Source organism: Gymnodraco acuticeps, unplaced genomic scaffold (genome assembly GCF_902827175.1).
Source record: "Gymnodraco acuticeps unplaced genomic scaffold, fGymAcu1.1, whole genome shotgun sequence".
NCBI lineage: Eukaryota > Metazoa > Chordata > Actinopteri > Perciformes > Bathydraconidae > Gymnodraco > Gymnodraco acuticeps.
In genome coordinates this window covers 293,540-315,727 of record NW_022992271.1, presented here as the reverse complement: position 1 = coordinate 315,727, position 22,188 = coordinate 293,540, and the positions used below count along the sequence as shown (strand labels likewise).

The 22,188-nt window shown below is 43.8% G+C and overlaps 1 protein-coding gene across 1 annotated transcript; it reads left to right on the top strand.

Moving 5' to 3' along the window:
* The first annotated feature begins 2,982 nt into the window (after nt 1–2,982).
* LOC117540551 (tyrosine-protein kinase Tec-like) lies at nt 2,983–21,039 on the top strand. The gene is given in 19 exon segments (XM_034207297.1): nt 2,983–3,242; nt 4,206–4,409; nt 4,508–4,612; nt 4,847–4,928; nt 6,194–6,322; nt 6,949–7,001; nt 10,268–10,280; nt 10,283–10,472; nt 11,433–11,498; nt 11,651–11,705; nt 11,959–12,041; nt 13,328–13,461; nt 14,130–14,204; nt 14,984–15,155; nt 15,944–16,160; nt 16,410–16,474; nt 17,100–17,218; nt 18,193–18,350; nt 20,109–21,039. Coding segments are annotated over 18 exon segments (1,938 nt in total). The 5' UTR covers nt 2,983–3,242; nt 4,206–4,271; the 3' UTR covers nt 20,193–21,039.
* Nucleotides 21,040–22,188: the final 1,149 nt, after the last annotated feature.

The window sequence follows — 22,188 nt, the reverse complement described above, 5'->3', positions numbered from 1 at the left end:
TGCCCCTTAACTCCTAACAGTCATCGTCATGGTGACGCTCAGCCTCTGCCCTTAACTCCTAACAGTCATCATCATGGTGATGCTCAGCCTCTCCCCTTAACTCCTAACAGTCATCATCATGTCAACCACAACACAGAGAAATACTGATAGCAATATGTGTGTAGTTGTTGACACATTGCTGACAGAGGGAACTACAATACAGATTTAAGAAATATCAGTTTTTGAGCATGTCATAAGCATGTTTTGTCTTGACTATATTACAACTATATTATAATAAAATAATATATTTATATTATTGAATTGATTATGATTATTATTAGTAGAAGTAGTTTATTTGCATTAATTATATTTTAATCTTTTTGAGGCTAGTATTTGGCAGGAAATGCAGACGTACCTGCACATTTACCTCACTGTATACAAAGTAACTGTGTTGATAATAATAATAAACAGGAATTATATTTGCAAAGTAGCCTACTTTGTTTCCAAAAAAAATAGTTTCACTCCTGTCGGTTGGGGGGGGGGGGCCTCATCTCACAATGTCGCTTGGGGCCCCAAGTTGGCCAGGGGCGGCCCTGGGGGGGCATATTGTCCAGCAGGGAGGACAGCTTGGCTGCCGTTCTCCTGTCTCCCACCCCCTCCACAGTGAGGACTCCTGTCTCCCACCCCCTCCACAGTGAGGACTCCTGTCTCCCACCCCCTCCACAGTGAGGACTCCTGTCTCCCACCTCCTCCACAGTGAGGACTCCTGTCTCCCACCACCTCCACAGTGAGGACTCCTGTCTCCCACCTCCTCCACAGTGAGGACTCCTGTCTCCCACCACCTCCACAGTGAGGACTCCTGTCTCCCACCCCCTCCACAGTGAGGACTCCTGTCTCCCACCCCCTCCACAGTGAGGACTCCTGTCTCCCACCTCCTCCACAGTGAGGACTCCTGTCTCCCACCACCTCCACAGTGAGGACTCCTGTCTCCCACCTCCTCCACAGTGAGGACTCCTGTCTCCCACCACCTCCACAGTGAGGACTCCTGTCTCCCACCCCCTCCACAGTGAGGACTCCTGTCTCCCACCTCCTCCACAGTGAGGACTCCTGTCTCCCACCACCTCCACAGTGAGGACTCCTGTCTCCCACCCCCTCCACAGTGAGGACTCCTGTCTCCCACCTCCTCCACAGTGAGGATTCCTGTCTCCCACCTCCTCCACAGTGTCCAGAGGACTCCTGTTTCCCACCACCTCCACAATGTCCAGAGGACTCCTGTCTCCCACCACCTCCACAGTGTCCAGAGGACTCCTGTCTCCCACCTCCTCCACAGTGAGGACTCCTGTCTCCCACCTCCTCCACAGTGAGGACTCCTGTCTCCCACCCCTCCACAGTGAGGACTCCTGTCTCCCACCTCCTCCACAGTGAGGACTCCTGTCTCCCACCTCCTCCACAGTGTCCAGAGGACTCCTGTCTCCCACCTCCTCCACAGTGAGGACTCCTGTCTCCCACCTCCTCCACAGTGTCCAGAGGACTCCTGTCTCCCACCTCCTCTACAGTGTCCAGAGGACTCCTGTCTCCCACCTCCTCCACAGCGAGGACTCCTGTCTCCCACCTCCTCCACAGTGTCCAGAGGACTCCTGTCTCCCACCTCCTCCACAGCGAGGACTCCTGTCTCCCACCTCCTCCACAGTGTCCAGAAGACTGGAGGAGGTTCCTCTGGAGCTGGTTCCTCTGGAGGGGGTTCCTCTGGAGCTGGTTCCTCTGGAGGGGGTTCCTCTGGAGGAGGTTCCTCTGGAGCTGGTTCCTCTGGAGGGGGTTCCTCTGGAGCTGGTTCCTCTGGAGGGGGTTCCTCTGGAGCTGGTTCCTCTGGAGGGGGTTCCCTCTGGAGCTGGTTCCTATGGAGGGGGTTCCTCTGGAGCTGGTTCCTCTGGAGGGGGTTCCTCTGGAGCTGGTTCCTCTGGAGGGGGTCTCCTCTGGAGCTGGCTGTTCCTCGTGGAGTGGTCCTCTGGAGGGGGTTCCTCTGGAGGGTTCCTCTGGAGGGGGTTCCTCTGGAGGGGGTTCCTCTGGAGCTGGTTCCTCTGGAGCTGGTTCCTCTGGAGGGGGTTCCTCTGGAGGGGGTTCCTCTGGAGGGGGTTCCTCTGGAGGGGGTTCCTCTGGAGCTGGTTCCTCTGGAGCTGGTTCCTCTGGAGGGGGTTCCTCTGGAGGGGGTTCCTCTGGAGCTGGTTCCTCTGGAGCTGGTTCCTCTGGAGGGGGTTCCTCTGGAGCTGGTTCTCTGGAGGGGTTCCTCTGGAGTGGTTCCTCTGGAGGTGGTTCCTCTGGAGCTGGTTCCTCTGGAGAGGGTTCCTCTGGAGCTGGTTCCTCTGGAGCTGGTTCCTCTGGGGGGGTTCCTCTGGAGCTGGTTCCTCTGGAGCTGGTTCCTCTGGAGCTGGTTCCTCTGGAGCTGGTTCCTCTGGAGCTGGTTCCTCTGGAGGGGGTTCCTCTGGAGCTGGTTCCTCTGGAGCTGGTTCCTCTGGAGGGGGTTCCTCTGGAGCTGGTTCCTCTGGAGGAGGTTCCTCTGGCACCCGAGGGTGAAGTCCTGCGTCCTCGTTGGAGATGAGGCCAACGACGGCGGAGTCGTCAGAGAACTTCTGCAGGAGACAGGTTGCAGTGTAGAGGGTGAAGAGAGACGGTGCCAGATCAAGAAAACTAAACAAAATACATATATTATAAGAAAGTACAGCAGCCTTTCTGAAGGAGAACTGAAACCAGCTGCTGAAAGACCTAAAAACATGTGACAACTGTCAGTGAGTTTGTTAGTTTTGAATAATAACGTTTTTGTGGTTAAAATATATTTAAAAATTGGAGTTAAAATAGTTCATGTTGTTTAAAATGACAGGTTTATTAAATCTACAGCTAGAGTCCTGCACTGTGACAGGTCAGCTGTGAATGATTAACTCAAGCTTTCATTTCAGCATTCACACACACACACACACGCACACACGCACACGCACAGACAGACAGACAGACAGACAGACAGACACACACACTTCAAACAGCTTCATGTAGAAGTTGCTGATATTGAACATTTTTCCACTCTGACACACACGCATCCTCGTACTCTACCCGCAGTTTGTGTGTGTGTGTGTATGTGTATGTGTGTGCGTGTGTTTGTGTGTCCGCCCCCCTTTGCTTCATTTCCTGAATCCCTGCCTCTTCACTTGCTGTGACATGGGAAACAAACGCACACGTACGGATTAAAAGCTGCATCAAAATGACGAGAAAAGGTAAGAAAATCACTTTGTTTTAACTCTTAGGTCACTTTTACGTAACGTGTATTATGATTTGACTTGCTGCTGCTGCGCAACCCGGTCCAAACAAACGCAGAAAGTCCGAGGTTTGACTCAACTGCGACCAAAGTCCTTCAGCTTTACCGTAACAAAGTACTAAACTAAGTGACACATTTACCGTAAAGTACCTAAAAGCATCTAAACACTCTCCAGTGGTTATAATAATGTGTCTTTTATAATGTTAGTGACTCTAAAATGTAACACACCTGAGAGCAGGTGCGTTATTTGTTTGCTTGTGATGCGTTCAGGAGCTGTGGGAAAATACCACACCGCACCTTAAAAGCGCCAATAAGTGGTGAAAAGTAAACTGTTCCGAAATACAATTTATTTCTTAAAAGTATAAGCTAACATTATACTTAAAATAACATAAATAAAAGTACCTATCATGCAGGATAATTATAAACCTATGTTTAAATATAATACTGATTAATCTATTATAATATATCTGAATGTATTAGGTCATTTATATATTATTAATAGGATACTTTTGAGTTTTAACACTTAACCAAAGATCTTATTTTCAACATAATTATTAGTATTTACACAGTCATATATATATATTTGTCTTAATATTTAATATGTATATTTTAACATATTATCAGTTGTTTTACATTGTAGTACATCTTTGTTTTAAGGTATTGTCTTTTATATATTGTTAACATATTTCTTACATAATTATTATGTTTTGTAATGTATTATTTTTATGAAAAAATGTCAATTTCTTTTTTTTGTTGTACTTTTTTAAAAATAAATGTGTATTTTTGGACAAATATTCTAGTACTTGTATCATTTGCGTTCCCTGACCTTTACCTTCAGAAATACTGGTTTCAAACACAAGGGGAAAAAAGCACATTTGAATGTTGCTTTATAATCATTGATTTAAATCCACTTGTTCCTCAGCTCAGTTTGGGCCCGCCTCCTTCTGATGAGCTCCACCAATGGGCTGAGGGCAGGGGCGTGGCCAGGATGAGTGCTGAGCTGCTATTGGAGGAGACGCTCATCAAGCGGTCTCAGCAGAAGAAGAGAACTTCTCCTCTGAACTACAAGGAGAGGCTGTTCGTGCTGACCAGGAGCAAACTCACATACTACGACGGGAGAGCAGAGGTCACTTCATATCACATTATTATTATTTAAATATTATTCAGGAATTATTTGGGTTGAATTTGAATATATATTCTTGTTATATTTCTCTCCATGAGCAGAAGAAGTTCAGGAGAGGATCCATCGAGCTGAGCAGGATCAGATGCGCAGAGGTCGTGAAGAACGGAGGAGGAATAATCCCCTGCCAGAACAAATACCCCTTCCAGGTACAAAGAGAGGATGCTAGGAACTACATTTCCCATGATGCTTCAGTAGAGTGGTGTTCTTAAACTGCCACATTAGCTTCATCACTTCATACATTGGAATACAAACTTGAAACACGATGATTCTCGGGAACGTATCGCAGTTAGAGGAGCCGGGTATAATAAATAATACATAATAATACACAATTCAAAGATGAAAAACAACGAACAAAGTATTTCTTGTGTGTTTTTGTGCAGGTTGTTTACGACGCGAACATTCTCTACGTTTTCGCTCCGAGTCAGGACAGCAGGAGTCTCTGGGTGCAGAGCCTCAAAGAGGGTCAGTCTGTATTTATTTATTATTATTTTATAATTGTATATAATATTTATACATTTTTCATTATTATTTTACTATTAATATTATTATTATTATTGTATTATTATTTTTATTTTATTATTATGATTTTATTATTATAATTTTATTATGTTTGAATCCAACCCAAACCCTTCCCTATATTGTAAAGCGACTTTGAGTCCCAGAAAAGCGCTATAAATATAATTTATTATTAGTGAAAGTTAGTTTAATAAACCACGTGTATTCTATATTTCTATTCCTGTAGCGTCTGATGATTTCGTTTTTTCGTTCCTCTTCATAAAGACTTTGCTCTCATGCCAGCAGCCTCGAGCTTCTGCACGTTCTCACACTTTTAAACCACACACCTGAAACTGGTTTTCACACTTTGGTCCAATTTCCCAGAAGCCCCCACTGTTTCCACCCCCCACTGTTTCTAAATGTTGGGTTTACACGAGATACCGTTTCACTTTTAGATACAAAGACGACGCCTTAAAGTGCATAAATCCCACTTATCTTCGGTGTATATCTCAGTTAAAACGTAACAAAGTGATTTTTTGATTCAGTATGACTTACACCTTACATATCTTTGAAGTCCATTGTAAAAAAACGTCCATAAATCAGCTTAGAAAAAAAGTGCTTATTGTTAATTCAGCGCACTTTTAATGCTGCTAATTTGCCAAAAATAAAATATAGGCCAAAACAGAGTTGTAGCTCACAGGCTAACTCACAAAATCCATAGCGACATTAAACGCCCTCTTTTTCACTTCCCCTAAAGCATTACGGGAACACGTTTAAGTAGCCTAGCGTCTTTTAGCTCATTGTTGTCGGCCTGTATTCCAATGTTCATGTTTAAACGTTAGTAACCGAGCAAAAGGTGTCTTGTTTAAATCCCTCAAGGCATTATGGGACACATTTAACTAAGATTTTTAGCGGTTTTTTAGCTTACTGTTTCGGTTTTTCCGGCAAATGACTGCAATGTAAGTTGAGTCTCCAGGCTCTCATAACATTAACTACAAGTGATGAAGAAACTAGCAATCAGTGTGTTTTTGCTGGCCCCAAGTGACCAAAAACTGTACTTATTGCACGTTTTAAGACATTTGGATAATGCTTAACTCTTTATATGTCAGTATTTAAGTAGTTTTTAACCGTTTGTGTGTCATTATTACAGCTTATGCTCATATGAGGCACGAAAAGGAATATTTATATAATTTCTAGACGTTTTTTTTCCTGTTTTTATTTTGTGTTTGCAGAGATCAAAGATAACCCCGGGGTCTGGGCGAAGTTTCACCCTCAGTTTTGGCTGGAAGGGGCGTGGCTCTGCTGTCGTCAGGCGGAGAAACTGGCTCCGGGCTGCGAGGAGTACAACCTGTTCGGAGACAGTGAGAAAAACCAGTGTTGTTTTAGTTTAAAGTAGTTTGAGAAGTTTTCACACACTTACAAATCAACACAGAATTACGGTTTAATCCAAGAGCTCTTGTTTTGGTTCCTCAGCTTCACATATATTGAGGGTTTAAAGAGTGTTTTAGAAGTAAAGCTATTAAAAATATAAATACGTACAGCAACATTGTACTTAGTTGAATACACCTAGTTACTACTTGCTTGTAGTATATCCTCGATATCATTTTTTAACCTTTTTTATGCAATTGTTTGGCTCTCAGGCTTGTTTAAAGATTGCTTTGGGGGAACCTTTTTAAATAAATGTGATAATACGTCATAACAATAACACCACATTGTTTGATTTGAACATTTATACCAATAATCAGTTCTTTAGAGCTTTTTTGCCTTTTTTAAAGTCAGTGTTTTGGTTCACTAGCTTCAAGTTTGGATGGAAAAACTCAAATTAAGTGCCTTTGTTTACTTCAGGAACATAGTGACATCGTTAATTCATCACCAATACAACAAGAGTGCGTGAGAGGTCACGGTGTCTGACAGCAGAGATAGTTTAAAAATAATTATTAAAAAGAAGCGTTCTGCTCGGCTCACTCTTTCTGTTCCTCTTTTAAAGTTTCCAGAAAACCTCTACCCCCGATTCCTGGTGAGGAGCGCAACAACGAGAGGGTAACACACACACGCACGCACGCACGCACACACACACACACACCATGTATACATCACTTCAGGGGACATTACATTGACTTACATGCATTTCCTGGAGACTTATCCTAACCATAACCAACACATGCCTAACCCTCAAATTAATGATTCCCCTCCAATTTGTCCCCATAAGGGAGGCCAGTCCCCACACGTGACTGTGTAAACAGATTTAGGTCCCCACAAGTATAGTAATGCTAGGCCACACACACACACACACACACACACACACACACACACACACACACACACACTGATACTGAAACCTTCATATTAATGTGATGTTATCTTTCACTGGATATCATGTTTGTATAGATATTTTTATATATTCCATATTTTTACTTTAACTTCATAAGAACATAAACATATTTTACCCTTTTAACCTTATTTTTTGGGACATTTAATTTATTTTATTTTATTTAATCCTGTTTTTGCACATTGTTAGTTTAACTTCTTCTGTTTATATAAGTATATATTTTGTTTCTTTTTATTTTATTCCTAAATAGACGACTTTCACCAATCCAATTTCCCCCGTTTAAAAAGACAAAATATTCCAATTTTGAAAAATGTAATCCTACATTTTCCTCGGGATGTTTAGCTGGGAAACAGCGATGTTTCTCTTCCTCCGATAATGACAACTTTGTCAGAATGTATTTTCGTTGGTATGAATCTGTGTGAGGAACGGCCCCCCTGATCTGAACCGGAGTGGTGGTTTGTTACTGGACTTCTGTGCTAGTCATGGATTGGCCATAACAAACACCATGTTCGAACATAAGGATGCTCATAAGTGTACGTGGTACCAGAGCACCCTAGGCAGAAGGTCCATGATCGATTTCGTTATCGTATCATCGGACCTGAGGCCGTATGTTTTGGACACTCGGGTAAAGAGAGGGGCGGAGTTGTCAACTGATCACCATCTGGTGGTGAGTTGGGTCGAGTGGCGGGGGAAGCCTCTGGATAGACCTGGTAAGCCTAAACGTGTAGTTCGGGTGAACTGGGAACGTCTGGAGGAGGCCCAAGTTCAGGAGGCCTTCAACTCACACCTCCGGCGGAGCTTTTCGGGCATTCCTGTGGAGGTTGGGGACATTGAACCAGAGTGGTCGGTGTTCAAAGCCTCTATTGCCGAAGCCGCGGCGGGGAGCTGTGGTCTCAAGGTCCTAGGTGCCTCAAGGGGCGGTAACCCTCGAACCTCCTGGTGGACACCGGTGGTCAGGGAAGCCGTCCGACTGAAGAAGGAGGCCTTCAGGGATTTGTTATCCCGGGGGACTCCCGAGGCAGTTGCAAGGTACCGACAGGCCCGAAGGGCAGCAGCCTCATCCGTGGCCGAGGCAAAGCAGCGGGTGTGGGAGAAGTTCAGAGAAGACATGGAGAAGGACTTTCGGGCGGCACCAAAGTTGTTCTGGAAAACTGTCCGACACCTCAGGAGGGGGAAGCAGGGAACCATCCAAGCTGTGTACAGTAAGGATGGGACGTTGTTGACCTCAACTGATGGAGTGTTAGGGCGTTGGAAGGAACACTTTGAGGAACTCCTGAACCCGACAACTCCGCCCTCTATGTTAGAGGCAGAGCTGGAGTATGACGGGGGATCAACACCAATCTCCCGGGGGGAGGTCACTGAGGTCGTCAAACAACTCCACAGTGGCAAAGCCCCGGGGGTGGATGAGATCCGCCCGGAAATGCTGAAGGCTCTGGGTGTTGAGGGACTGTCATGGTTGACACGTCTCATCAACGTTGCGTGGAAGTCGGAAACAGTACCGAAGGAGTGGCAGACCGGGGTGGTGGTTCCCCTTTTTAAAAAGGGGGATCAGAGGGTGTGTGCCAATTACAGAGGCATCACACTACTCAGCCTCCCCGGGAAAGTTTACTCTAAGGTACTCGAAAGGAGGGTCAGGCCGATTGTCGAACCTCAGATTGAGGAGGAACAATGCGGATTCCGTCCTGGTCGTGGAACGACGGATCAGCTTTTTACTCTCGCAAGGATCCTGGAGGGGGCCTGGGAGTACGCTTATCCGGTCTACATGTGTTTTGTAGACTTGGAGAAGGCGTATGACCGAGTTCCCAGGAGTTACTGTGGGAGGTGCTGCGGGAGTATGGGGTGAGGGGGTCTCTACTCAGGGCCATCCAATCTCTGTACTCCCAAAGCGAGAGCTGTGTCCGGGTCCTCGGCAGTAAGTCGGACCCATTTCCGGTGAGGGTTGGCCTCCGCCAGGGCTGCGCTTTGTCACCAATCCTGTTTGTAATATACATGGATCGGATTTCGAGGCGTAGTCATGGGGGAGGGGGTCTGCAGTTCGGTGGACTAAGGATTGCACCACTGCTTTTTGCAGATGATGTGGTTCTAATGGCTTCATCGGTCTGTGACCTTCAGCACTCACTGGATCGGTTCGCAACCGAGTGTGAAGCGGCTGGGATGAGGATCAGCACCTCCAAATCTGAGGCCATGGTTCTCAGCAGGTAACCGATGGACTGTCCACTCCAAGTAGGGAATGAGTCCTTACCCCAAGTGAAGGAGTTCAAGTATCTCGGGGTCTTGTTCTCGAGTGAGGGAACAATGGAGCGTGAGATGGGCCGGAGAATCGGAGCAGCGGGAGCGGTACTGCAGTCGCTTTACCGCACCGTTGTGACGAAAAGGGAGCTGAGCCAGAAGGCAAAGCTCTCTGTCTTCCGGGCCATTTTCGTTCCTACCCTCACCTATGGTCATGAAGGATGGGTCATGACCGAAAGAACGAGATCGCGGATACAAGCGGCCGAGATGGGTGTTCTCCGCAGGGTGGCTGGTGTCTCCCTTAGGGATAAGGTGAGAAGTTCGGTCATCAGGGAGGGACTCGGAGTTGAGCCGCTCCTCCTTCGCGTCGAAAGGAGCCAGTTGAGGTGGTTCGGGCACCTAGTTAGGATGCCACCTGGGCGCCTCCCTAGGGAGGTGTTCCAGGCACGTCCAGCTGGGAAGAGACCAAGGGGTAGACCTAGGACCAGGTGGAGGGATTATATCTCTTCGCTGGCCTGGGAGCGCCTTGGGATCCCCCAGTCAGAGCTGGTTGATGTCGCCAGGGAAAAGAAAGTTTGGGGCTCTCTGCTGGAACTGCTACCCCCGCGACCCGACCACGGATAAGCGGGAGAAGATGGATGGATGGATGGATGGATGGATGAATCTGTGTTTCTTAGAATGTCATTGCTCCAAAAACCCCACATTTGATCAATCTTAAAAACTTTTCTCTGTTTTTCTCCCCGAGCAGCGGCGGCCCCCCCCCCCCCCCCCCTCCCTATGAACGATGAAGATGATGAAGACGAAGATGAGGATGAGGAGGAAGAGGCGGTGGTGGTGGCGCTGTACGATTTCCCCGGGATGGAGCCCCACGACCTGAGTCTGGAGAAAGGAGGCGAGTACGTGGTCCTGCAGAAATGTGACGTGAACTGGTTCAGAGCGAGGAACAAGTACGGGTGAGTGTGGATCTAATATCTGCCACCAGGGGGCGCTGTGTCACAACAATGGAAAAAAAGACGGCGTTTGTTGACGTTGACGACATTGCAGTTAGAAGTTGTTATTTTGAATGTTGACAAAGCAGCAGCTTGTTTTGCCGTCTTGTGAAAACTTGTCAAAGTATTCATGTAGTCATTTTGGCATAATTTTCATACGTTAATTGCAATTAAACCCAGAAAAATATGGTCATTCCAGGTGCATAACATTGCATATTAATCACAAATTCAAATTACAACATTTGGCTGTATATCTAAAAAGGGTACAGTAAAAACGTCATTGTAGGTTTATAAATGAATATATGTTTGAGACAAAGAAAGCAGGGATATATATAATAATAGGGTTATAATTCTCACTGATTTAAGTGGTAAATTCGTTTTTTCTTCCACATACATTTGTCAGAAAATCTAATAAGTATTAATAATTGTTTCAATTGTGAATTGTATTTTTTATTTTGCCTAAAATCCCTGTTATAGGGCATCCAATGAAATGCACCATGACCTTGATTACAATGACTAATTCCTCTGAAACATAGTATAGTCGTTTTTACACCTTTTAATGCTGAAATGTAACATTCCTTTAAAAGTGTTTAGTTAATTCCACATGAATGCATGATTATCAGTTTGTTTCGAGATGCTAACCTGATTCCTCCTGTGTGTGTGTGTGTGTGTGTGTGTGTGTGTGTGTGTGTGTGTGTGTGTGTGTGTGTGTGTGTGTGTGTGTGTGTGTGTGTGTGTGTGTGTGTGTGTGTGTGTGTGTGTGTGTGTGTGTGTGTGTGTGTGTGTGTGTGTGTGTGTGTGTGTGTGTGTGTGTGTGTGTGTGTGTGTGTGTGTGTGTGTGTGTGTGTGTGTGTGTGTGTGTGTGTGTGTGTGTGTGTGTGTGTGTGTGTGTGTGTGTGTGTGTGTGTGTGTGTGTGTGTGCAGAGAGGAAGGCTACATCCCAAGTAACTATGTAACTGAGAGAAAATCCGGAAACCTGGTGCATTTTGGGTGAGTTTGTTAATCATTTCTCACTTTTACATGGTTTAAGATGTAGGGCATGTCAAACTACCAATGAGTTGCATATTCTTCACACAAATGTACCAGATCTCTGTGAAGACGTGCATGTACATAATGTTAGTTTATTGATGTTGTTGTTGCAGGTGGTACAGTAAACAAGTCAACAGGAATAAGGCTGAGGAGCTGCTGAGGAAGGAGGTGAGTTTCGAACTTACTTTACTTCCACATCACCTTTTCCAATCTAAAATAATAAATATCTGACGCTTTATTTGTACCGTTCCTTCCCATTTTCTGCCTCATTTGAGTTCCTCTTTGACACACCATTAACTTCATTACATTTAAAAATAGGTATATTATTTTGAGTGTTGGTGGAGGAGATCTTTACATATTATTTGTTCAAAAGGATGTTGGGATCACTAAGTCACAACATGCATTATGTCGCCCCCTGCAGGATAAAGAAGGCGCTTTCATCGTCAGAGACTCTAGCACTTCGGGAGCTTACACCGTCTCTCTGTACGCCAAAACAGCTGCAGGGTAAACACTTATACTCACTTAGTTACATACCTGTGATTAATTTTATATTTCCACCAAGGAGCTGATCTACCTCACTACTGTATAGACAAAAGACCCAAATGACTCCTGTTGGAAGTTGCGCCCCCCCCCACACACAAGGTGGTGGCGCAACAACGGTAATTAAAGTTTAAAAGTCTCAAAATGCTACAACTACTGCCACAAACTGGATGAATGTGAAGCATTTTGTTAAAGGAGGCTGAAAGCGTAATTAAGGAGCACTATTGGAGTGACTTTGATGGTTATTGGACTCAGGATTAATTCATTTGGATTCCCGCTGTATGAAGAAGTGGATCGCCGGAGCTGTATTACATTAACATTACCATGCTTACTGTAGTTCTAAGTGCACTGCCTTGCTGCCTGTAGCACCATCCTTGATGGAGCATAGTGTGGGCTGGACCTGTATTTTACAGGAAAGGAGTGAGCAGAGGGTCGAGTTGTCGATTCTTGTTCTGTTTTCTGTGACTATCTTCCTCACCCTCTCAGACTTTCAGTTGCGCGTGCTACCATGGAACCAAACAATGGTGTAGCTGTATTAAAGTCCGAGTGGAAACAGTCCTGAGTAAATGTAAATCTGATTTTGTCAGAAATCGGGAAAAATGCGGGAGAAATATGACCCCGGGAGGAAACCGGGAGAGGGCAATGAAAGTCTCCCGCGAAAATCGGGAGGGTTGGCAAGTATGCCCCCCTGCGATCTTTGGCGCCCCCCAGGTTGGGAACCACTGGTATAGATCATTCTCATGCATTAGCTTCTGTAGCAACAGGCTTCAGCCGGGCCATATGCAGATTAATTCTATACATAACATGTGATCCACTAAAGTTATGCACGATACAAGATCAATAATTGCCACATTTTTTTTCCCGCCATATTGACCTTTAAAAAAACAAAACGTATATTACCTTGCATGTTTTATTACATTGTTGAGACTTACTACATATATATATATATAATAAACATCTGGTCTTAAGCGATATGCATTATTGAGCGTTAATGCAGTGTGCAGAATAATGTAAAAAGTCTACACAAAACTATTTCTGCAAATTAATGGAAAACAATGCCTGGATCAAAAATGGACATGAAAAATCTAACACGTAACATTTGTTTGCTATTAGAACCGGATTAAGTTCACTTAAATGTAATGTAAAATCAAATATGTTCCTCATTAGCGTCACTACCATTCTGTGCTAGCTTGTTGTTAATATAATGGTTGTTGTTGTTGTTGTTGTTGTTGTTGTTGTGTGTGTTTCAGGGACGGAGGAGCAGTTATAAAGCATTACCACATCAAGGAGACACAGGGATCGCCTCTGCAGTTTTATCTGGCTGAGAAACATTTATTCTGCTCCATCCCCGACCTCATCGAGTATCACAAACACAACGCAGCAGGTACTAGCTCATCTACAGCCATGCTAGCAGGCTAACATGCTCACAATGACAATGCTAGGTCTGTGTTAGCATGCTCACTTCCTAACAATGACAATGCTAGGTCTGTGTTAGCATGCTCACTTCCTAACAATGACAATGCTAGGTATGTGTTAGCATGCTCACTTCCTAACAATGATAATGCTAGGTCTGTGTTAGCATGCTCACTTCCTAACAATGACAATGCTAGGTCTGTGTTAGCATGCTCACTTCCTAACAATGACAATGCTAGGTCTGTGTTAGCATGCTCACTTCCTAACAATGACAATGCTATGTCTGTGTTAGCATGCTCACTTCCTAACAATGACAATGCTATGTCTGTGTTAGCATGCTCACTTCCTAACAATGACAATGCTAGGTCTGTGTTAGCATGCTCACTTCCTAACAATGACAATGCAAGGTCTGTGTTAGCATGCTCACTTCCTAACAATGACACTGATATGTATGTGTTAGCATGCTCACTTCCTAACAATGACAATGCTATGTCTGTGTTAGCATGCTCACTTCCTAACAATGACAATGCTAGGTCTGTGTTAGCATGCTCACTTCCTAACAATGACAATGCTAGGTCTGTGTTAGTAGGCTAATATATAAGACATACATTTCCTTATTTAAATGTGTCTTTATTTCAGGTCTTGTTGCCAGGTTGAGGTATCCAGTCGGGAAACAGGATAAAGCGGCTCCGTCCACCGCAGGATTCAGCTACGGTGAGACAGTTTTAAAGTGTTTAAAATCCGTCTAGTCCTTCCTTTACCTTCCTCCCCTCTTTCTGTGTGAAGTATAAGTCAGTGAGGAAGGACGCAAGTGAACAAGTAGGTAGGTAAGGAAGTGAGTAAGTAAGATAGTAAGGAAGGAAGAACGTACGAAAAGAAGTAATGAAGGAAGAATGTAAGTTAGTTAGTTAGTAAGTAAGTAAGTGGGAAAGTAAGTAAGTTAGTAAGGAAGTAAGTAAGTAAGTAAGTGGGTAAGAACTGGAGGGAGGAAGGAAATTAGTAAGTAAGTAAGCAACCAAGCAAGGAACGAAGAAAGGAAGGAAGGAATTGTATGCAAGTCAGTAAGTTAGTAAGTCAGTAAGGGAGGAAGTGTAAGTAATTAAGGAAGGAAAGACAGAAGTAAGTATAAGGAAGTAATGAAGGAAAAAGCAAGTTAGTAAGGAAGGAAGTGAGTCAGTAAGTAAGCAACCAAGCAAGTACTTAAGTTAGTATGTTAGGAAGGAAAGAAGGAAGTACGTAGGTGTAAGGAAGTAAGGAAGGAAGGAAATGAGTAAGGAAGGAAGGAAGGGAAGGAAGTGTAAGTAATTAAGGAAAGTAAGAAGTAAGTCAGGAAGTAAGTATATTGAAGGAATGAAGTGTAAGTAGGTAGGGTATCTCTCCAGCTTTTGTTGACCCCAGATCCTACTCCATGTTTCTCCCCCTCTCCCCCTATAGAGAAGTGGGAGATTGTCCCCAGATCTTATCCATGTTTCTCCCCCCTCTCCCCCCTATAGAGAAGTGGGAGATTGACCCCAGTGAGCTGACCTTCATGAAGGAGGTGGGCTCTGGGCAGTTTGGGCTGGTGAGGCTGGGGAAGTGGAGGCATCAACACCGAGTGGCCATCAAGGCCATCAGAGAGGGAGCCATGTTGGAAGAGGACTTCATCGAGGAGGCCAAGGTCATGATGTAAGAAGGCGAAAATACAAAAATAAAATGTGACTAAATGTCATCACGCCCAACATTAGCCACCTTTAGCTTAGCGGTAGTGACGTGAACTCATGTGACCGTGCTGTAGTTCCTTTATAGCCCAACATTAGCCTCCTTTAGCTTAGCGGTGGTGACGTGAAGTCATGTGACCGTGCTGTAGTTCCTTTATAGCCCAACATTAGCCTCCTTTAGCTTAGCGGTGGTGACGTGAAGTCATGTGACCGTGCTTTAGTTCCTCTATAGCCAAACATTAGCCACCTTTAGCTTAGCGGTGGTGACGTGAAGTCATGTGACCGTGCTGTAGTTCCTTTATAGCCCAACATTAGCCTCCTTTAGCTTAGCGGTGGTGACGTGAAGTCATGTGACCGTGCTGTAGTTCCTTTATAGCCCAACATTAGCCTCCTTTAGCTTAGCGGTGGTGACGTGAAGTCATGTGACCGTGCTGCAGTTATTTTTATATTCCAACATTAGCCGCCTTTAGCTTAGCGATGGTGACGTGAAGTCATGTGACCGTGCTGTAGTTCCTTTATAGCCCACCATTAGCCGCCTTTAGCTTAGCGGTGTTGAGGTGAGGTCATGTGACCGTGCTGTAGTTCCTTTATAGCCCAACATTAGCCGCCTTTAGCTTAGCGGTGTTGAGGTGAGGTCATGTGACCGTGCTGTAGTTCCTTTATAGCCCAACATTAGCCGCCTTTAGCTTAGCGGTGGTGAGGTGAGGTCATGTGATAGTTCCTTTATATCCTAACATTAGCTTTTTCCTTCCCCAGGAGGCTCTCTCACCCTAAACTGGTGCAGCTGTATGGCGTTTGCAGCCAGCTGAAGCCCATCTACATCGTCACAGAGTTCATGGAGTTCGGCTGCCTGCTGAATTTCCTCAGGCAGCGGCGGGGCAGCTTCAGTCTGGAGTCTTTACTGAGTATCAGCCTGGATGTCTGCGAGGGGATGGAGCACCTGGAGGCCAACGGATTCATCCACAGAGACCTGGTAACTGGATCCTATTCAAAAACTAACTCTAACTGGGAGAAAATTAAATACAAAAATGGCTGGTTTCCAAAGCTAACTGATTCCTGTTGAACTCAATGTTACATTTTGTGAATGATGGAGATAGTGTTTTATCTCTTTTTAAAGGATTACTTCAGAAACAAAAACATAATTAGTATATCAATTGATCAAGGCCAGCATTGTTAAATATAAGAGTAGGAATATTTATTTATTTTTCCTTCTCAAACTCAGGCTTCCAGGAACTGTTTGGTGAACGACTCTCTGGTGGTGAAGGTGTCTGACTTCGGCATGACCAGGTACAAATGTAATCCTATTAAGATTACATCGACTAATTGTACCAAATATATGGACCTGACGTCAATATCAATTAATCGTACGAAACATATAGACCTGACGTCAATAGCTTTACAATTTCAGCTTATCGTACAAAATCAATGGACCTGACGTCAATAGCATTACAATATCGACTTATCGTACGAAACATATGGACTTGACGTCAATAGCTTTACAATATTGACTCATCGTACAAAATCAATGGACCTGACGTCAATAGCTTTCCAATGTTGACTTATCGTACGAAATATATTCAACGTAATGAAGTTATTGTACAATATATAAACATGATATCAATAATTCTTACGTTATCAAGTTATCGTACAACATATGGACTTCACATGAGTAATTTCACGATATTGGCTTATGTACGAAATATATGAATCCAGACTATATGAATAGAATTTAACGCTGTGACCTGACGTCAATAATTTCACGTTATGGGTTTATTGTTTTTCATTTTACTTATTGTTTGGTTTTGTGGTTATAATCTATTTTATTTGTAACTATATTTTAATGTTTCCTTTAAATATTCTTAAGAACTAATTGTTTCCGTGTCAAATTAAAATGGCGATGTTTGTTTTGTAGATACGTGTTAGACGACCAGTACACCAGCTCATCGGGCACCAAGTTCCCGGTGAAGTGGTCGCCTCCCGAAGTCTTTAACTTCTGCAAATACAGCAGCAAGTCCGACGTCTGGTCCTTCGGTACGTTCACTTTTCACATCAACATCGCAAAGATTCACAAAATCAAGTGCTAGCATCCAGACACGACCTACAGGCAGCGTATCTCAGCGTTAGCTAAAAAAAATGTATACGAGGGCTGAATTTTTTGCTGAATTCAACTAGGTGGATATTTGGGATTAAATTGAACTTTAGTGAACAACTACCGAGACAAAGTGCAACATGTGGTGCACCAATTACTATGTATTTAGGAATATGTAGTGACATACGAACATGATATGCTACATGGTACAGTATGGGCTAAGGTATATTGTATGCTAGAAATACGACACTGAATGAATATAAAATATATAATATAGATAAGAGTAAAATAAAGCACTTTCAATAGACGTGCACGAACTGACCGATAGCATTACATTGCATTCTCGCTAAAAACTGAACCAAATGAAGTCCCTATAATAATAATAATAATAATAATAATAATAATAATAATAATAATAATAATAACTTGATATAGCACCTTTCATAACCTCAAGGTCGCTTTACAAAGAAACATACAAGGACAAGACATAAAACATAATAAAAACATAAACATAAAACAGGGGGCAGAAATGGAAGTGTAAGTGGGGGGGGGGGGGGGGGGGAGTGAGTTATTGTTGGAAGGCGATGTTGAACAGATGAGTTTTAAGGGTTGATTTGAAGATGTTGAGAGAAGGGGCTTGCGGATTTCTGCAGGGAGGGAGTTCCAGAGGGTGGGGGCAGCGACACTGAAGGCACGGTCCCCAAAGGGTGCGGGACAGGATGTATGGGTGGAGTCAAGATGTTTTAATTGGAAAAATGTGTCATTAGATGATTAAATGTGCAGGTTAAGCATGAAAATAGAGTCATGGTGGAGAAAATACCACCTTGTTTTAATATTTTCCATTTATTCATTCAAGCTTCAGCAAAGTTTCAACAAATGAAGCTTCGGACTCATTGTTTGTTTGTTTTGTTTCCAGCCGTTTTGATGTGGGAGGTTTTCACTGAGGGTCGCATGCCATTCGAACAGAGTCAGAACCACGAGGTCGTTACCTTGGTAACCAAAGGTCACCGCCTCTACAGGCCCAAGATGGCGACGCCCACAATCTATGACATCATGCAGCTCTGCTGGCACGAGGTGAGAGCCCAGAGACTCAACCTTTTTTTTAATCCTAATATACTATGAGTTTTAAGGTTTTTAAGATACTTTTCAATTCAACTTGTGTAGTGAGGTGTAGACAGCCAGTGGTGTAAAGTAACTAAGTACATTTACTCAAGTACTGTTCTTAAGTACAAATTTGAGGTACTTGTACTTAACTTGAGTATTTCCATTGTATGCTACTGTGTACTTCTACTCCACTTCAGATCAGAGGTAAATTATGTACTTTTACTCCACTACATTTATTTGAATACCTTTAGTTACTTTACAGATGTGGATGAATGATGTGGAATATACTGTAAGTAACACTAGAATAAGACTTGAGTTACATCTGGAGTAAATTTACATTTAACATTTCTGATTTAAGGAAAAAATAAGTTTATTATACTATTTTTGCGTACATTTTTTTGATTATATTTCTTGTTTTTTACTTGTGACGGTCTGAATAGAAGCTAAATGAGTTTCTAGTAGAAGGCTTTGATGAAAACAGAAATGGATCCAGTTCATTGTTGACAAATGCACCAACAATAATAAAACATATTAACCTGTTAAGCCCTGAGCCTGTTTTTCAGGTCTCAGGCTCGAAAATGACATTCCCAGAACAAATGACCATATCTTCCCTTCTAAAAGGGGAAAATTAATAATCTTATTTCTCAAAGTAATGATAAACCTATGAGTTGGATGTAGAAAAGTCAGAATCAATATAGATGTTTTTTATTTTAAAGAAAATTCAGATTGAACATGGTAAAAAACTGTAAATTATAGTGTCCGTCCAAAAAATATTTTGTACTTATAGTGAAAACTAACCTTGGATGATGGGTTAGTTGACTAAAAGCTTTAGGAATCCAAAGTACAACATATAATAAGTACCCTGTATCAAGATTGATGCAAAACAAGTGATATTTGACCTTTTTAGACAGATTTAGCACAAAAAAACTCTTCTGGGGCCATTTGGGTGGATTTTCCATATCTCTGGCCCCCCTTGCTGGATTTTGACATGTGAGGGTCAATAGAATCGAAGGGGAATCTCCCCGCACACACTCATGTTAAAAATAAAAGATGGCGTCTTCGCGCAAGCAGTTTTGCTCCAGAGCGAAGCTGTCTCTATGGTCTGACTTCTCAAAACCGAAAAGCAGATTTATTGCTCATGGATTATCAGAAATCATTCAAAGGGACACAGACACATTGGATTAACCTATGGATTAACTTCAGCATAGTTTTTATCGTTTTAATGCCATTGAAGACCACTTTTGACCAGACTACCACACAGGTGAGCCATTTTGCCGTCTTTGGCTAACTAGCTCCATATGTTTTGATGTGTGTTCTTGTTATTATCTCCGCGAGTTCGTATGATTGATAATGAGGATAACCATCGATTCTGTGTCCCCTCACGATGTGAAACGATGGGTTAGATGTGCAGCAAAGATAAATAAAAAAAATGTTGTGAGTGAATTTCGGTGCAGTCATCTGTTAGCATTTTTCGCTCGTTGCTAATTCAGAGGCTCAGCGTTAGCATTGTGGGTTTTTTTTTGAAAAATAAATTAAAATGATCTGTTAGATGAGTTTCTTTCCGTTACATGGATATAAAACATTCATAGTCTATTAAATAAACATGCCCTCAGACACTGTTTTCTGCAAGATATTGCAGGAGGCCCCCGGAACCGGGGTCTCTCGGCTTAACAGGTTTCACTGTGTTATGATAAAACACTTTTATATATCTGAATATCTTTGTTTCAGAGACCGGAGGAGCGTCCATCTTTCGCTCAGCTCTGCCTGATGATCTCCGACGCTCTGGAGGCTGACGCCCCGCCCCTAAACTGATCAACCGACCAATCAGCTGCTCCCACCATCCCTGAGGGCCATGTTGCCCCCAAACTCCCACCATTCACCTCACTGTTATTGTTTAATTTACTGACAATAACACAGCGAAGATGTTATAATAGAGTTGTGCAGGAATGAGTCCTAAAACCCTGTTTCCTGTTTCCTTGTCAATGGTTTCCTGAACATGTTTTTGTTTTTTAATCCTGAAATAAGGTCTGTGGTTAACACAAGGTGAAGGGATTTTTATTCTACGACATACATTACGTCAGTAAATACCCCACTGGTGAATTTAACAACAGCGGTTGCTAACAAGTGTCCAAATGAGACGACTAAACGTCATCACGTCCTACATTAGCCACCTTTAGCTTAGCGGTGGTGACGTGAAGTCATGTGACCGTGCTGTAGTTCCTTTATAACGTTAGATTTTTACTTCAGAAATCATAAAGTGGTGTTAATATGTGGAGATGATCCTGCTGAACTAAACTTATTAGTATCATAAAAGTTTGTTTGACACTGAGATTATTTTCTACCATAATTCAAAATTCCCATTAAACCAGGGAGATGCTGCCTTCAGGGTCGGACTACAGAAAACGACATCCCTGCACCACTCTACGGTGCTTACATTGTCTAGAACTGACAAATCAGATGAAGCGGATGGACCACTCACTCATAATCATCCACCAATCATGTTTGTTTGTCCATTATAATAAACACACATCAATATATATCAGTGACGTGCAGTCAGGAGAGGCAGGGGAGGCAGAGCCTCACCTGCCATACTCCAATGTAACGGAAAAACAACTAAAGAAAAACTAAATAGTAATAATAATAAAATGTCTCCACTAATCTGTGTTGTAAGTGTGATTTCTGTTTGATTCCAATCAGCAAATTGTCCGAGCTCCGCTACAACTACGGGTAGCGATGAGAGGTGAGGCAGGGACGAGCTCTGCCTCTCGTAAGCCCACAGTAACTGGCTGGAGCGCGGGCACTAATTTAGCACGGACGCTTATTTTGTGAGCGCGCTCAAGCCAGTTACTGTGGGGTGAGGTGAGGCACAGATGAGCTCTGCCTCACCTCAGAATGCGTCACCCCACAGAAACTGGCTGGAAAGCGGGCCCTAAGCGCATGCCTGCACCATCTCACTGTATGTCACCAATGTAATGTTTGTAGATCCCTTTATTACATTTATCCTCGCCATCCATAGTCTCTCAATAACTTATTTCACGTATATATGATATTTAGGCTCGCTGGTCTCATCATACAACGCCAATGAACAAAGCACCAGGGGAGGCAGCCATAACCTCTGCCGCACTGAAGGGGGCGCAAGTGAGCCCACAGGTCCTTGTTGCTACTGTTATTCTACGCAGAGACGGTAGATGCAAACAACAAGCTAGACTTTTGAAACTAGAGGAAGATAAGGAGGACTTTTAGAAAAAAGTAATAGAGATTGTTGTCCAGAAGGAGAGCATGGACTTCATCTTCAAGTCAAGGTAAGACCACCATCCATCCATCCATCCATCTTCTTCCGCTTATCCGTGGTCGGGTCGCGGGGGTAGCAGTTCCAGCAGAGAGCCCCAAACTTTCTTTTCCCTGGCGACATCAACCAGCTCTGACTGGGGGATCCCAAGGCGCTCCCAGGCCAGCGAAGAGATATAATCCCTCCACCTGGTCCTAGGTCTACCCCTTGGTCTCTTCCCAGCTGGACGTGCCTGGAACACCTCCCTAGGGAGGGGCCAGGTGGCATCCTAACTAGGTGCCCGAACCACCTCAACTGGCTCCTTTCGACGCGAAGGAGGAGCGGCTCAACTCCGAGTCCCTCCCTGATGACCGAACTTCTCACCTTATCCCTAAGGGAGACACCAGCCACCCTGCGGAGAAAACCCATCTCGGCCGCTTGTATCCGCGATCTCGTTCTTTCGGTCATGACACATCCTTCATGACCATAGGTGAGGGTAGGAACGAAAATGGCCTGGTAGACAGAGAGCTTTGCCTTCTG